Source organism: Pongo pygmaeus, chromosome 9 (assembly GCF_028885625.2).
Source record: "Pongo pygmaeus isolate AG05252 chromosome 9, NHGRI_mPonPyg2-v2.0_pri, whole genome shotgun sequence".
NCBI lineage: Eukaryota > Metazoa > Chordata > Mammalia > Primates > Hominidae > Pongo > Pongo pygmaeus.
This window is the reverse complement of record NC_072382.2, coordinates 107,573,402-107,592,111: the sequence shown is the minus strand read 5'-3', so window position 1 is coordinate 107,592,111 and position 18,710 is coordinate 107,573,402. Positions and strand designations below refer to the sequence as shown.

Below are 18,710 nucleotides of genomic sequence, written 5' to 3'. Positions count from 1 at the left end.
AAGTAAAGATATGCTTTGTATAGTTGAGGATTTAATAAGAGGAGCAGGCATTCTCATTCACTGATGATAGAATTAAAAACTGGAGATAGGATGGGCGGGGCCAAGATGGCTGACTAGAAGCGGTGGTGTTCAGAGGCTTCTATCGGAAAAAAACATAATACGCCTGTGAATCCTTCACAGGCAACCAAGGTATCCAGGCTCTCTCTCATCAAAATTGTCTAGAAGGCTGGCGTGACCCACTGAGAGAAGGAAGAGCAGTGTGGTGTGGTGGTCCACACCGGGAAGGGGAACCTCCTCTCCACAGCCAAGGGAAGCGGTGAGTGAGTATACTACCCATCCGGGGAAACTGTGCTTTTTCCCATGGAACTGTGCAATCCACAGATGGGAAGATCCCACTCGCGAACCCACGCCACCGGGGCCTAGCGTCCCAACCTTGGAACATGCAGATTCTTACAGCCTCTCAGCTGGAATCTGCTTGAACCTACCGAACTCCCGGGGGGATGGGCAACCAGCACCAGCTGCTGCTGCCTGCTGTCTAAGCCCTTTCAGCTCCTTGGGGGAGGGGCTGCAGCCAGCACTGGGACTCACAATTGCCTAACATGCTAAACTACCTGGGTGGGGGAAGGGCAGCACCCATTTCTATAGCTCCAGGCTGTGCTTTTCCTCTGCTGGAGCCAGGGAGGCTGGGCAGCTTGCTCCCAAGACTTGTCCCCACAGCCCAACACACCGGCTGTGGCAGTCAGCAGCCAGAGTGCCTCTTCAGGCCTAATCCCCACCCATTCTTCCTCAGTGGGCGGGGCTTCCCCGCAGGATCTCCAGTAACTCCCGCCAGAGGTTCAGGGACAGAATTAGCATCTCCCTGGGCCTGAGCTCCTAGAGGCAGGGGTGGCTGCAGTCTCTGCGGACCAGCAGACTTAGCCTCCCCTTCTAGTAGTTCTGAGGAATCGTGCAGCTCAGATGGGTGGGTTTACCCCCAGCAAAACACACCCTCTCCACCAAGGGACAAAGTGCTTCATTGAATAGGTCCTGCTCCCTGTGCCACCCAACTGAATGAGACCCTCCAACACGGGTTGTCAGACACCCTATTGCCAGAGCGATCCTACTGGCATCAGGTTGGTGCCCCTCAAGGTCAGAGGTCCTAGAAGAAGGAGCAGGCACCCATCTTGGCTGCTTTCCAGCCTCCTTGAGTGACATCTCCTTGCACAGGAGCAAATCAGATGAATAGGGCCTAAAGTAAATCTCCAGCAAACTGCAGCAGCCCTACAGAAAAGGGCTCTGATTATTGAAAGAAAAATAAACAGAAAGCAACAACAGCATCAGCAACAACAACAACAAAAAGTCCCCCACAAACACCCCATCCGAGGGTCAGCAGCCTCAAAGAATGAAACTAGACAAACTCATGAAGATGAGAAAGAATCAATGAAAAAATGCTGAAAACCCAAAAGGCCAGAGTGCCTATTCTCCTCCAACAATGTCTCTCCATAAAGGGTGCAGAACTGGATGGAAGATCAGATAGAGAACTGACAGAAGGAGGCTTCAGAAGATAGGTAATAAAAACTACGATGAGTTAAAAATGCATGTTTTAACCCAATGCAAAGAAGCTAAGAACCTTGATAAAGGTTAGAGAAATTGCTAACTAGAATAACCAGTTTAGAGAGGAACAGAAAAGACCTGATAGAACTGAAAAACACAGCATGAGAACTTTGTGAAGCATACACAAGTATCAACAGCCGAATCGACCAAGTAGAAGAAAGGATATCAGAGTTTGAAGACTACCTTACTGAAATAAGACATACAGACAAGAATAGAGAAAAAAGAATGAAAAAGAAGGAACAAAGTCTCCAAGACTTCATAAAAAGACAGAACCTACAACTGATTTGAGTACCAGAAGGAGATAGGGAGAATGGAAACAAGCTGGAATACACATTTCAGGATATTATACAGGAGAACTTCCCCAAACTAGCAAGACAAGCCAACATTCAAATTCAGGAAATACAGAGAACACTATTAAGATATCCCATGAGAAGATCAACCCCAAGACACATAATCATCAGATTCTCCAAGGTCAAAATGAAGGGCAAACTTCATTACGGGCAGCCAGAGAGACAGGCCAGGTCACCTACAAAGGGAAGTGCATCAGACTAATAGCAGACTTCTCAGCAAAAACTCTACAAGCTAGAATAGATTGGGGGTCAATATTTAACATTCTTAAAGGAAAGACTTTTCAACCCAGAATTTCATATCCAGCCAAACTAAGCTTCATAAGCGAAGGAAAAATATAATCCTTTCCAGACAAGCAAATGCTGAGGGATTTTGTTACTACCAGGGCTGCGCTGCAAGAGCTCCTGAAAGAAACACTAAATATGGAAGGGAAAAACCAGTACCAGCCACTGCAAAACCATACCAAATTCTACCAGAGGTACAAAGAGGAGCTGGTACCATTCCTTCTGAAACAATTACAATCAATAGAAAAAGAGGGAATCCTCCCTAACTCATTTTATGAGGCCAGCATCATCTTGATACCAAGCCTAGCAGACACACAACAAAAAAAGAGAATTTTAGACCAATATCCTTGATGAACATCAATGCAAAAATCCTTAATAAAATACTGGCAGACCAAATCCAACAGCACATCAAAAAGTTTATCCACCATGATCAAGTTGGCTTCATCCCTGGGATGCAAGGCTGTTCAATATATGCAAATCAATAAATGTAATCCATCATATAAACAGAATCAAAGACAAAAACCACATGATTGTCTCAACAGATGCAGAAAAGGCCTTTGACCAAAATTCAACAGCCCTTCATGCTAAAAACTCTCAATAAACTAGTTATTGGTGGGACGTATCTCAAAATAATAAGAGCTATTTATGACAGACTCACAACCAATATCATACTGAATGGGCAAAAACTGGAAGTGTTCCCTTTGAAAACTGGCACAAGACAGGGATGCCCTCTCTCACCACTCCTATTCAACATAGTGTTGGAAGTTCTGGCCAGGGCAATCAGGCAGGAGAAGGAAATAAAGGGCATTCAATTAGGAAAAGAGGAAGTCAAATTGTCCCTGTTTGCAGATGACATGATTGTATATTTAGAAAACCCCATCATCTCAGCCCAAAATCTCCTTAAGCTGATAAGCAACTTCAGCAAAGTCTCAGGATACAAAAATCAATGTCCAAAAATCACAAGCATTCCTATACACCAATAACAGGCAAACAGAGAGCCAAATCATGAGTGAACTCCAATTCACAATTGCTTCAAAGAGAATAAAATACCTAGGAATCCAACTTACAAGAGATGTGAAGGACTTCAAGGAGAACTAGAAACCACTGCTCAACAAAATAAAAGAGGACACAAACAAATGGAAGAACATTCCATGCTCATGGATAGGAAGAATTAGCATCATGAAAATGGCCATACTTCCCAGGGTAATTTATAGATTCAATGCCATACCCATCAAGCTACAAATAACTTTCTTCACAGAATTGGAAAAAACTACTTTAAAGTTCATAGGGAACCAAAAAAGAGCCCACATTGCCAAGACAATCCTAAGCCAAAAGAACAAAGCCGGAGGCATCACGCTACCTGACTTCAAACTACACTACAAGGCTACAGTAACCAAAACAGCATGGCACTGGTACCAAAACAGAGATATAGACCAATGGAACAGAACAGAGTCCTCAGAAATAATACTACACATCTACAACCATCTGATCTTTGACAAACCTGACAAAAAAAAGAAATGGGGAAAGGATTCCCCATTTAATAAATGGAGCTGGGAAAACTGGCTACCATAGAAAGCTGAAACTGGATCCCTTCCTTACACCTTATACAAAAATTAATTCAAGATGGATTAAATACTTAAATATTAGACCTAAAACCATAAAAACCCTAGAAGATAACATAGGGAATACCATTCAGGACATAGGCATGGGCAAGGACTCCATGTCTAAAACACCAAAAGCAATGGCAACAAAAGCAAAAATTGGCAAGTGGGATCTAATTAAACTAAAGAGCTTCTGTACAGCAAAAGAAACTACCATCAGAGTGAACAGGCAACCTACAGAATGGGAGAAAATTTTTACAATCTACCCATCTGACAAAGGGCTAATATCCAGAGTCTACAAAGAACTTGAACAAATTTACAAGAAAAAAATCAAACAACCCCATCAAAAAGTGGGCAAAGGATATGAACAGACACTTCTCAAAAGAAGACATTTACGTAACCAAAAGACACATGAAAAAATGCTTATCATCACTGGCCATCAGAGAAATGTAAATCAAAACCACAATGAGATACCATCTCACACCAGTTAGAATACAATCATTAAAAAGTCAGGAAACAACAGGTGCTGGAGAGGATGTGGAGAAATAGGAAAAATTTTACACTGTTGGTGGGACTGTAAACTAGTTCAACCATTGTGGAAGGCAGTGTGGCGATTCCTCAAGGATCTAGAACTAGAAATACCATTTGGCCCAGCCATCCCATTACTGCGTATGTACTCAAAGATTATAAATCATGCTGCTATAAAGACACATGCACACGTTTGTTTATTGCGGCACTATTCACAATAGCAAAGACTTGGAACCAACCCAAATGTCCATCAGTGATAGACTGGATTAAGAAAATGTGGCACATATACACCATGGAATACTATGCAGCCATAAAAATGATGAGTTCATGTCCTTTTTAGGGACATGGATGAAGCTGGAATCCATCATTCTGAGCATACTATCGCAAGGACAGAAAACCAAACACCACATGTTCTCACTCATAGGTGGGAATTGAACAATGAGAACACTTGGACACAGTGTAGGGAACATCACAAACTGGGGCCTGTCATGGGGTGGGGGGAGCAGGGAGGGATAGCATTAGGAGATATAACTAATGTAAATGACGAGTTGATGGGTGCAGCACACTAACATGGCACATGTATACATATGTAACAAACCTGCACATTGTGCACATATACCCTAGAACTTAAAGTATGTATATAAAAAAAGAGCTTCTGCACAGCAAAAGAAACTATCATCAGAGTGAACAGGCAACCTACAGAATGGAAGATAATTTTTGCAATCTACCCATCTGACAAACGTCTAATATCCAGAATTTACAAGAAACTTAAACAAATTTACAAGAGAAAAAGAGTCCCGTCAAAAATTGGGCAAAGCACATGAACAGACACGTCTCAAAAGAAGACATTTACATGGCCAATAAACATATGAACAAAACTCAACACCACTGATCATTAGAGAAATGCAAATCAAAACCACAGTGAGGTACCACCATCTCACGCCAGTCAGAATGGTGATTTTTAAAAAGTCAGGAAACAATAGATGCTGGCAAGGCTGTGGAGAAATAGGAGTGCTTTTACACTGTTGGTGGGAATTTAAATTAGTTTAACCATTGTGGAAGACAATATGATGATTCTTCAAGGATCTTGAACCAGAAATACCCAGCAATCCCATTACTGGGTATATACCCAAAGGAATATAAATCATTTTACTATAAAGACAGATGCACACATGTTGATTGCAGCACTATGTACAATAGCGAAGACATGGAACCGACCCAAATGCCCATCAATGATAGACTGGATAAAGAAAATATGGTACATATATACCACAGAATACTATGCAGCCATGAAAAGGAATGAGATTATGTCCTTTGCAGGGACATGGATGAAGCTGGAAGCCATCATCCTCAGCAAACTAACACAGGAACAGAAAACAAAACACCACATGTTCTCACTCATATAAGTGGGAGTTGAACATTGAGGACACATGGACACAGAGAAGGGAACAACACACACCAGGGCCTGTTGGGGGGTTGGGGATGAGAGGAGGGAACTTAGAGGACGGGTCAATAGGTGCAGCAAACCATCATGGCACTTGTATACCTATGTAACAAACCTGCACGTTCTGCACATGTATCCCATTTTTTAAAGATGAAATTTAAAAAAAGGGAAAAAAAATAATTAAAAACCAAAAAGAAAATAATTTGGCTTTATACAACAAAAGCTTTAAAACAATTCTCACCCTTAATTAAATAATTCTCCTTGAGCAATCAATCCTAAGAAATTAAAGGTGCTGCCAAAATGACTTATGATAAATCTCATTTTATATATATGTAACATTATACATATAGCATTATATATATACATATATATATATATAGAAAAACATTGAAAGCAATATACCTATCAAAAAAAGGGAAGATTAAGGAGATTTTGGTATACACCAGTGGTCTCAAGTTTGACTTGAGTATAATAACTGCCTATTGCAAATACTCATGCTCAGACCTAACCCCACTGTATCAGGTTTTTCTAAATTGGGGTACCATATGTTACAAAGCTTCTGGGGTTATAGTGTTGATAAGTACCAATGATCCATATGATTGATGTTTGATAACCATTAAAAAAATTTCAATGGCAAGAGGAAGTGCTTATAGCATAATGTTAAGCGGAAAAAGAAACAAGTGTGTGTTCATTTTGATCTTAGTCTGAGAATAAACTATACATTTATATATAAGTATATGTATATATAATGTTGATTGTTGAAAAGAATATGAAAGAAAATACAACAAATCACAATCTCTGGGTGTAAGATGATGATGAACTTAAATTGCATTTGTTCTTTATGCTTCCCCACACACCCAAAATTTTCTGGGCAGTGGAAAGTGATACTGTAATAATTAGTAAAAAACAAAGCTTTCAGTTATTTTGTAATATAATAACTTATGGAATTGTTTTATTCAAGCCAAAAAATATACTCTATTTTGGATTAAATAAAATTTGAGATATAAATTAGGGGTTATTCTTAAAGTTCTTAGAAAAACATTTATTGTTCCTGATTATGTGGTTTGCTTTGGTTCAGTTGGTTTTGTCCCTCTAGTCGCAGGCTGGAGGACATATGATGTATTTGGCTTCTATGAGGGCTCTACTTTATTTGATGGGAACAGGTCAGGCAGAGAAGTATGAGCAATGCATCAATTAGCAGACATACCCCATCAGACAGGAGCTACAGGAGGTTAATAGAACTCTCAGTGGCCTAGAAAGAAGACTTGCTGTTTCACACATTTATATAGACAAGGTGAGTCTTTTCCCTTAGGCTGAATTAAATGAATGTGACTGAATAGGCTTGAGTCCTGCTTAGTGGGCTATTTACAAAAAAAGAAAGAGTTTATATCTGTGTTTTCAGAAAAACAGATTTATGGCTAGCAACTATGTTCTTTCCCTAACAAGTATTAGAGACCCTAAGAAAAAGTCTTTTTTTTGAATTTGTTTGTAGGAGTTAAAAAATACAACTTATTTTTATATTCTATCATGCTACATATTTATTTTATACCTTTCTTGAAATCAAACTAAAATTCCAGATTGGAAAACTCATTTGATTTAAGCTTTGTTAGCAGCAAATGTGTGTGTGTGTGTGTGTGTGTATGTGTGTGTATGTATGTATACATATATGTGTGTGTGTGTATGTGTATACATATATATGTGCTACAGTTTTCCCAGAACCATGCTAATAAGAAAATAGTAATTTCATGAAATATGAATAACCAACTCTACATAGACTATTCATTCTGTTATTAAATATAGCTGCATTGTCAGTATTTTCACAAAAATTCTATGCATATTCCATATAACAAGGTGAAATAGGTAGAGAGAAGCAAATATCACATAGGATTTACTTCTGTAGTTTAATTAATGACGTCTTCCAGATAAAGGTGAATGGAGCAAGTTAGCAAAAAAGCTGAGAATTTACAACAACCCCAGAACTCTGTGTAAAGTCAATTAATGACCTACTGAGAAAAAAATGACTATTTTATTAATCAAGAAAACACAAAAAGTAAGTAAGAATCAATAGGCTGTCAAATGATGAAGAGTTAAGAACTAAATATGTCTAATTTTAAGGAATGGCTTTTGCATTCACAATTCTAGCCTTTATCAACTATTTAGCCTCGAAGAGTAGCCAGTTTTCAGCATTATCAATGCTCCACTAAGTTTTCAATTTAACTTGTAGCTGTGTTATTACTTTTCTTCCCAAATTATTCCTTCCAGTAGACAAGCACAAGGCTGTTTTTGCTTCATTGGATTTGTGCACTCATTTCCAAAGGCAGAATTTGGGCTGGATTGCTCTACATGTATATGCAAAAATTTTGTAGAAAAGATATTGAGTTTTTACTCCAGTTTGCCTATGCAATGACAAGTAAGATTTGCATTAAATGGTACTATTGATCAGGAATTTAATATTAAAATAAGGAGAGAAAAATTTTTGTAAGTGGAAAGACAATTCAGACCCAGCATGATTTGCAATGAGCTCGTGAAAACTACTTTGATAAGGAAGGATTTAGTGTCTTTGGTTTGGGTTTTGGATGACATATATGTAATTAAGTTAGTGTGGAAACCTTTGTATTCATATTCCAAGTTGAGTCAAGGAGAGCTGAACAAGTTAAACAGATACTTGTCTGGATTCCAGCAGTTGTCTCTAAATTGCACATTCATTGGAATTTGCATGATTAATTTCTAGTTGAGACATGGATCTGAGGAATGTTATTCCTTGAAGGAGCTTTGTGATTTTTGTTAGGATATCTCCCAGGAACTTAGCCAGAGCATTAGCTAGAGATTGTGATCAATGAAAATTTTAATTACATTTTTAGTGTTGAGTATTTTTTAGGTCATATTTACAAATATTTCATGAAGCTTAGCTTCATGATTTTGTCAATTTTAGGTCACAGAGTAGAATTTTCTTACCTACTTTGGGTCATGGTTCTCTTTTAGAATTCAATGAAAGTATAAATACTTTCTCAGGAAGAAATGCACAAACTTACAAAACCCCAGACTTATACATAATTTCAGGGGTTCACAGACCTTGGAAGGGCAACTTGAACACAGATTAAAAATATATCTGTTCTAAATTCGAATGACATTTATTTAAAAAATAGTTAGTGATGACTTCTAAGTCTGTCTATCAAAGGTAAGAGAAATAAAAACATTTCTATGACACCTGGTGGCTCAGAATTTTAATAGAGCAGAGGTTTTAAGACTGATTTATTGAGAAGGGATTTCCAAAGTACTAGCTTCAATCTATGATCATTGTACAGTTACATCATATGCAGAACATTTTAATTTTTTATTATTTTTATTTTTTGAGACAGGGTCTCACTCTGTTGCCCAGGCTGGAGTGAAGTGGTATGATCATGGCTCACTGCAGCCCTGACCTCCCGAGGCTCAGGTGATCCTCCCACCTCAGCCTCCTGAGTAGCTAAGATTGACTGCAAGTGCACACCACCATACCCAGCTAATTTTTGTATATTTTGTAGAAATGTGGTTTTGCCATGTTGCCCATGCTGGCAAACTCCTGGGCTGAAATGATCCACCTGCCTGGGATTACAAGTGTGAGCCACCATACCCACTCCCATTTTTAAATACTGAATGTGAAACCAATAAAAATTTTTAAAAAACTGTGAAAAGATGCTTTTAGTTATATAATATTGAGAAAATATCAACTATTTATATTTCATACCACACATTTTATTTATTTGTGGTGGCCTTAGGGTGTTTGAGACTATACTCAGTAAAGTCCCTGCCTCAGGCCACTCCCTTGTTGTTATCACTGTGCTCAAATTATACATATGAAAGCTTTGTTTCAAATGAGACCATGGCTAGCTAGTGAAGTTCTTCAAGTTATCTCTGAATGGCATTCATTTTTCAAGTTGTGATTATTATTATTCTAAAGTAAATTTGCTTTAAAGTAAGTAAAACACAATTTTAAAATATAAGAACTGGTCTCTGTTACATAAACAGCATGTGAGCTGTTCAACAGTACTGTGTCTTTCATGCAGATGCCCTGCCTGGACCATGATTTGCTGTGTGGACTCCCCCACTGTCTCTGACTCTTGATTTCTTCATCTCCTTATGTGATTTCCAGAATTCCATTCCATAGTCCACGGATCATCTTTACTTTTCCCATCCTTTGCTGGGTCTTAAAAACTTTCATCAATTGCTTTAAAGACTTAGAATCCCAGAATTTTTGAATCAAAATGTAGGTTAGAGGTTATGCCCAACCTTCTTATTAGGCCCCAAGATGCAGTCCTTGGGGCCTAATGAAAGTTAGGTGACTTGTCCATCAAAGCCCAGCTGGGGCACAGGTCTTCTGCCTTCTGGTCCAGTGTTCTTCCTACAGTACCAGGATACCTTTTGTTTCCTATCATGACTCTTCCCTGTATAGCTAAACTATATTCATCCTTCTATGACTCTCTGTGGGAAATTTTCTTTTTCCTGGGAAGTTTGTCAGACTTGGTAGGGTCTATGCCTGATTAAGTTTTGGAAGCCATTGTAAGATGGCAATTTCAATCTTCTCAGGCTAAATACTCCTTGAGCTGAGAAAAAACTTGAAAGGCAGGTGGTTTTGTCAACTGAACAGATACAGCCTAAATACCCAAGAAGGAAGAGTAGTAGATAATTTTCTTTGAAAAGCATTATCAATAATCTATATGAAATGACTTGATTTAACTAGACGGTAAGATTTTCTTCCAAAGTTAAAATGTCTTTTTTTTCATACATACAAAGTTCTTATTGATTTAAGTTCTAATCTTTTGAGACATGTAATCTTGTGTCCCAAGAACAGTACCATATAGAAGCTTCAGTATAATGGATTAGGAGATGTTACACAGAAGAAATAGGACTGTAAAAATGAATACCAAAATAACAAGGCCCAACCACAAAAACTCAGTCTCATCTTTGAATTTTCATTTCCCTTCCTTTCCTCTAGCCAATTATCCATTAAGAACTGTTTTTATGACAAGTGACTCTCATATTTATATTTTCATTTCTATTAAACTGGCATCACTTTAATTGAAGCCTTTATCACCCAAGACCAGATCCACTGGCTTTCTCAATCCGTTCTCTGCTACCCAGAGTCAGAATAACTTCGCTTCACTGCTTGTTTAGAATGCCTTGTCAAAAATCTTCACGAATTCATGATTGCCTCCAAGATATTATTCTAACTTTTCTGACATTCAAGGTTTCTCAACAATTCAGCTTACATACTCTTTTAAAATATAACTGTATTATATTTTATTTAGCCAGACACTGTGTGAAGTTCTTATTATTCTCATTGAATCCTCACAACAATCCCATATGGTAGAATTACATCTCCATTTTACAGACGAGGATAGTGAGGCCTAAAGTTGATTGGCTAGTAAATGGCAAAAGTGAAATAGGAAGCTGGGTTTGTCTAACACAGAAGTCTAGTCTCTTAATCAAACTAATCCTCCAAGTCGATTCTCTCTGCCTTCAGCCAGGTTAGTTTGCTTATAGTCCTAACTATATTTTATTCAGAACTGACTCCAAACTCATATTAGAACATTCACCAGGAATTCCTTTTTCCCCTTCTCTTAGCCTTTCTGAATTTCTTAACATTTTCCAGTAATCACTCACTTACTTATTTATTCATTTGCTAATATTTATAAACTAATACATCTGAATCTTCTTTATGAGGTATTTCGCAGATACTGTAGATGCTGTTTATCTCTTTCTTCTTTAAATGATAAGATCTAGTATCTGAGTACTCACATTTCCTTTGAGTCATACATTACTTTACAACACGATCTATGTAAATCTTTTTTTTCTCTTGGAGGCTAACAACTGTGTATTAGGGTACTTTATGCTATTGTCAGTCCTAATGCAGGGCAATAATTATAGTTGTTATGCAATAACTACATAAGAAGTGATATAACAGTGAATTAACCTCATGTGCTATTTTGCAGGCAACCCATTAAAATAAAAGAATAGTGTTCCAGCCAATGAAAGGGAATCCTTCAACTATGGCAACTAATGAATTTTGGGAAGTCCTGGTATGAAGTGTGTTTTAAAACAAAACACTTCAAAACTGTCTATTAAATGTTGGCAAGTGGACATAAAAATATTATTGACACTAGCTATCTTTATGAATAATGGCTGGCAATTTGGTCCACTGTATAAACAAAATAATCTTAAAAGATATTTCAGTGAGATTATAGATAGCTAAAATAAACCGGTTGCCATTCACTTTATGCAGCCAGACAAGGAAAGAACACTAAATGATAAAATCAAATGCAACTTTGTTGTTAATATCAAGGGAAATGTGATACTCCTAACTACACTTCAAGATAAAAATCCTCCATAATGGATTTTTATAAATCAATTCTATTCAAGTTTAGCCAAGAAAACACATCACCTTTAGAAAATTATTCTGTTGGCCGGGCGTGGTGGCTCATGCCTGTAATCTCAGCACTTAGGGAGGCCGAGGTGGGCAGATCACGAGGTCAAGAGATCGAAACCATCCTGGCCAGTACTCTACTAAAAATACAAAAATTTAGCTCAGTGTGGTGGCAGACACCTGCAGTCCCAGCTACTTGGGGGGCTGAGGCAGGAGAGTTGCTTGTACCCGGGAGGCAGAGGTTGCAGTGAGCCAAGATCACGTCACTGCAGTCACTGCACTCCTGCCTGGCAACAAAGCAAGACTCCATCTCAAAAAAAAAGAAAAAAAAAAGAAAGAAAGAAAGAAAAATTATTCTGTTACTAAATTTACTTCTTAGAATAATATAATTTATCTTTATTTTAAAAATTAAAAATTACATTTATGACCAACAGATATTAAGTGTCACCTGTGGTTTAAGATTTATTTCACTGCATATTTTAATATGTATTTAACTCACTAAATGTATCTATTTAAACTTCACATACAAAGACTATAAGTTTTCCATTAAATTCTTGAGAGTAAAAATTTAAAAATAAAAAGTTCCAACTTTCTTGTTTCATTTAAGATTTCAGGTTCCTTAGCAGGAGGCCAGTATTTTGATGTTGCTCTTATCACTTAAAATGTGTTTTAATTGATCTTGCTTAACCTACCAGAGCTTTTGGCCTGGATTTTGTTTAGGCTGACGAGCAACACAAATTAGAGAAGAAACTTGAGTAAAAACAGTGCTGCTTATATAAATAGGGATTACAAACTAAGAGTACTTCTTATAGAAACAGAGATTACAAGCTAATGAAAGGAAACTGAGCTTTTTATTCAAAGTTCAGATACATGGGGGCTCACATCTGTGAGAATATGTAGCTTTTCTGTTACTCTCTGAAAATAGTTGAAGCCTAAGAATTCTAAATCCATGAGTCTTTAAATATTTTAAGTTTATGAGATTCTAAGTGAAGATACAAAGCTGCTTATTTTGAAAGCAACAAGGCTTATAGTCATAATTCAAAATAGAAATATATTCTAACACCCACTGTTTAAACAACTCAAATTTTAAAAAGTGACAAAAAATTTAAATTCTTAAAATAGTCTCACCTACATTTGCTTCTATTGGTGTAAATACTAGAACATATTACACATATTACGTAGTCATTCAGTTATTTGCTACTTGTCAGAAGTTGGGTATCTTAAGCTATTAGTTTGGACACTTTCAGAACTATTTTAAATATACTTAATAAATTGAATGCAAGTACTATAAATCAATGCTTTTCACTTTACTAAGCAACAAAACAGAGAAGTGGTGCTTTCATTTCAATGTTCTGTTATCCAAAAGAGCTAAGTCACTGTAGAACTCCCACCAATTGTTTCCCTGAGTGAGATTTCTATGAAGTATTTTATAAGAATTCAAAGTACAACAAATCTTCCTGATGTAACAAATGTCCATGTAAACATCAAATTCTAACACATAAAGAGCTCACTAACAATGTTGTGACAATTTCCTTCTTTTGTATGACTGCTTCAGTGGAGAGTCCGTATGCGTGGCATCTTAAAATTCGGGATAAATAAATTAAGAATAAATAATGTGATTCAAATATATCCTGTACTTTTCATTAAAGAAGTCAGTGAGAGAGAAAGTCAAAATTAGGTTTTATCAGACAATCAGTCAACAAAATATGCCATGAGCTAAAAGTTTAACGCTTAAGTTTCTGGATTTGATGACCATTATAATATACTTATCTACATAAATAGATATTATGTTTTGATGTTAAAATGAATTTCTTATTTTGAGTGAGTCTTTTCATGTGAGTTCCTAATCACATAGCCACTATTGTTCCTGCTCAGAAAACAATGACCTCTAACAAAAATGTAACCTTTGGAAAGGATTTTCTTTCATTACATGCTCTAACAATCCAGCTTTAAGGATTTGCAAGGCTTCTAAACACGTTTGTAACAAAATGGTAGACCTGTATTACTGGAAGACGATGACTCTTTATTTTTTGGCAACAAATTGCCTGAATTCTCATTTTTTTGGTACACTTTTTTTCTCCCTTCCTAAAATTTTCTTCTTCTTGAATCCCAAGTGTCTCTGTTACCTGATCTTAAAACTTTCCTAAAATCTACTTGAGTCACACAAGATCTAGCTTCTTTGGAGGAAAATGATAACAGATAATTATTGCTGAATAGGATCTAGAAGGTGGTGCCTTTCATAATCCCTATGGTCTATTTTTCTTTTTCGATCTCAACTTCTAGATGTTTTTATTTATTTTTTAATTTAACTTTTATTTATTTTTTTGAGACAGGGTCTGGCTGTGTCACCCAGGCTGGAGTGCAGTGGCATGATCACAACTCACTGAAACGTCTACCTCCCAGGCTCAAGCAATCCTCCCACCTCAGCCTCCGGGGTAGGTAGGACAACAGACATGCACCACCATGCCCAGCTAATTGTTTTCTATTTTTTTGTAGAGACGGGGTTTTGCCATGTTGCCCAGGCCAGTCTCAATCTCCTGGGCTCAAGAAATCCACCTGCCTTGGCCTCCCAAAGTGCTGGGATTACAGGTGTGAGCCACTGCACCGTCCCTTTAAATTCTCTCACTTGTTTCTCCTCTTAGTTTTCCTCTATGGAAAGACCAATTTGAAAGAGAATACCAAAGTCAGGAAATACTAATGATTTCTATGGACAACAACACAAAAAGTGAGAGGTTATAGTGAAAACCATTAAAAGAAATACACAAGAGGCCTGGGAAGAGGGTGTATAAGCATGGAGAGATGATGCTCAACACAATATTTCCTCCCTTTCCTCCTATTTTTCTAACCACAGTTTTCCTATGGCACCTTAAAAATCTCATTAAGTTTGTATAGCTTCAACCCAAAAGTCCAGACTGATCATGTTTCCAAATATATATCATTAAAATGATATTAGTGGTTAATTTTATTATTTTTTTCTTAATAATGATATATTTCTGTATAAAAATGCTTTGGATTTTAGTTTTGATATTTTTGTGAGCACTATGGTTTGGCTGATAGTAACTATGTATATTTTACAAATAGAGAAATTAACAGCTGATAAAAATTTTCTAAGGCCTATGCAAGTATCTAAGCCTTAACGGAAGACTAGTACTAATATTTAATGAAGATAGAAAACATAAATGCATTAGCATATAACTGATATGACTTGTGTGAAAGTTTTTATTTTTTCCTCCTATACCATTTGTAAGTGAATGTTCAAATAACTATTATGCACAAGTGGCAAGCTGGTTTCCTTACGCTGATGGGTTAAAAAATATAAATGTATAAAGAAAAAGGGATTTAAAAACAGGTGGGGGAGGGGTTTCCTTCAAATGGATGGAAGCCATTCTTTTGAAAGAAAACTCCCCTCTTACCTTGGTCCTGGAGCTGGTTAGTTCTCCTCTGTCCTCCTCCTAGGGGAGAAATACCCAAAGTTAAACAATAATAGAACATGGTCTTGTATTAAAGTCAAGTTCAGTCTGGTCAACCCTTTCGTCAGGTCTCACAAGACACTACCAAATGTCTGATATACTGGGGCTTTCACTGAATTGAATTTAAAACCCATTGTAAGAATTAAGCCAAAGGGGAATGAATATTAGCTGTGTAAGAGGAAAAAAATATTGTCTGCCCTTCAGTCTGTCTTGCCAGAGAGCTCTAATACCTTGAAGATTGGCTTAGAGTAGGAGTTCACAGAAGGGCATTGCTTGGGTAATTTTTTCAGCTGGAGTGAATAATGGAGGGTGCATCATGGTGAGCACCTGGAGTTCCTTAGGAAGAAGGGGTATGCTGGGGTGTTCTCAGCTCATCTCCCTGACCTTCTTTTGTTTTTTGAGAGTAAAATGATAGTGCTACAAGCAGCATCATGACTGAAGCAATACTAAATCTGATATGAACAATAATTATTGTGAAAATAAAAAAGGAATTAAATGGTCATTAGTTGGGAGAGCTAGAAAAACATCTGAGAAATGGATATTATCAGACACTATGTGCTTGCATTTTTCACAATGGGAAATGGCAAGATGAATAAAGATGAGATTTTTTTTTTCTTAATTTGCCTCTAAGTAGGATTCTGTGACTTTGGAGAGAAACAAGGCAACATAGTGAGAGGCTCATGGGCTTGGGACCTAGACAGTAATGGGCTCCAGTTCCACTTCTGTCACTCATCAGCTATTTAACCCGAGTTGCAGCAGCAGCATCTGTCCAGATGAAGATAAAAGCAACAACTGCAAGGAGTTAGGGGGATCAAATTCAAGTATATATGGGCGTGCTACATAGTAGTTATTAAATTTTTATTTCCTTTTTATTTTTTTCATTTATGTAGTCTCTGATATGGTGTTTTCTTATTTGAATTACTTTATCTCTGTTGAGGCTACTATCTAATTAACAGAGCTTAGAATCAGGTCCTAGTTACCCTTTGGCATAATTTCAGAGATGGTGGGTGATTGGCTCCCATAAAAAACAAATACCAGACAATTGATTGAATTCTGTGAGACATGAAGGAGAGTGGAGACCAAGAATGAGCCTGAACCCATACAAGATCATGTGCTATTGTTATTTAACTTTGGGTAACTTATTAAAATTCTTCATCAAGTAAAATGACATCAGGTGAGATAACGGATGTACTTTGGAACCTCAGTTTGTCAAAGTATATTGCAGAGACATCAAAATGAGGGATGTTGTAATCATTACTCTAACAGCCATTATGAAAATGTGCAGGGAAAAAACACTTTATGGCAGATTCTATGTTATACAATGGTATCTTGTCTCCATCTACTGCTATTACCATTTATTTAGTATTAGATTTATCCTGTGAACTTAAATCATTTTAAAGTTTCATGATATAAATATGGCATGATATAATTCCTCCAACTATAATATATGTGGTTTCCTTTGTGTTCTTCCTTGGTACTCTAAATTCATTCACTGTTTTTAATAAATATTCTAAAAATGGCTATTTTGACAAACCAGCCCTTTTATCTATGAAACATTATAAATTCCTATATATATATATATACAGAGAGAGAGAGAGAGAGAGAGAGAGAGAGAGAGAGATTTCCTGTTTTTCTGAAGCAAATACCTGCAGAGATGGTAAAGCTGTGCTTAAAATGGGGGGAAAAAGTAAATTGTATTTTATGAAACACCTATTTCATCCATGGTAATCACTTATATGGCAGAGTTTTGAAGACAATATCTTTATATTTAGAAATGATCTGGGAATCTATGAATAAGAATAACTATAGGTATACTGCCTGGATTGGGTAAAATTACAGTGGCTGTGAAGTCTTCATGCTTCAGGGCATAAAGTGATTGCTATTTGTGATGAGAAAAATGAAAAAGAAATTAGGTAGTGATGAAGTTGTTAGGGTTTTTATGATGCCCTTGGTAATCACCTTCTCAAGTATTTCATATTGAAACACCACAGGCTACCACATTATGTGGATCAATTTTTAAAATCATACCTAGATATGGAAATAGAAGTTTTGTTCTAAAAATATCAAAACAAGTCCTTTTATAGGCCTGTGCTTCACTTTTGCTGTTTTATTCCTCCTTTTATATAATCTAATGAATTTTGTCAGATTTGTACTGTGCCAAACATTTGATGTCAGCATACAATTTTGAATGTCTGTTTTTACAGGCATACAAGACCTGCATTTATTTCTAGCTATGTTGGTTCTAACAGAGGAGTGCTTTCCTTAAATAGTTTTCCATTTCACAACAAAGATATGCTGCAATAAAAGCAGCTATTTAGTAAAGAAGTGACTTACTTAAATTCCAAAACCAGCTGAGCTTTTATAGAAGTTCTGAGAGTGAATTTTTTCTCAATCTTATTAAGTGTCTGCAACTTCAAAGAGGTATGGGAATTTTGTTGTTTTCCTAAAGAGAGCCTAGGGTAAGACTCAGAATCTCAGACTCTCAAAGTGGGAAGGAAATAGACATGTCAACATCACTGTTTCCTGTCCAGGAGATGTGAGAATCTCTTCTACTTTTACTTGAACAAGTTGGATGTCGGGGATCATAAGCCAATTCCCCCCCATTTTTGGGAAGCAGTTTTAATTGTAAAATCTTTCTTTGTGTTGACCTGAAAGCTACATAATTTTTTCAACTCAACAAGAGTTTATCTAGTTTTTAAAATAAGCTAAAATTTATGGAAGTTGAACTCTATGTGGATATTTTCAACATGCCTTGAATTTGTGTGTTGCCAAAACTGCAGCATGAAAGCATCACAAAAACTGTTTAGTAAGTTTTCAGAGTGAATCTATGTTTATACTAAAAAGTCCTTTTTTGTTCTCTTCCCTTAAGAGCACCGGAGATTGTCAGAAGATCTCATTTCTAGTCTTAGCTGTAGGACCGTGGGCAAGTCACGTAAGTCTATTATACAGTGCCTTCCTCTATAATAAAACGACATCATAAGAGGGTTTAACACACCATGTGAAAAAAATATATATATGTGGAAGTGGTTCAAAAACTAT

The 18,710-nt window shown here is 36.8% G+C and overlaps 1 protein-coding gene across 5 annotated transcripts in view; it reads right to left on the bottom strand.

The window, feature by feature from the left end:
- GRIA4 (glutamate ionotropic receptor AMPA type subunit 4) overlaps positions 1–18,710 on the bottom strand; it is a 381,426-nt gene that overhangs the window by 20,946 nt on the left and 341,770 nt on the right. The window contains exon 15 of one of the 5 annotated variants that reach the window (XM_063671386.1): positions 15,615–15,653. The exons of the other annotated variants lie outside the window; for them this stretch is intronic. Coding sequence (XP_063527456.1) covers positions 15,632–15,653 — 22 coding nt within the window. The 3' untranslated portion in view covers positions 15,615–15,631. The remainder of the gene's footprint in view (positions 1–15,614; positions 15,654–18,710) is intronic. 5 annotated transcript variants of the gene reach the window in all.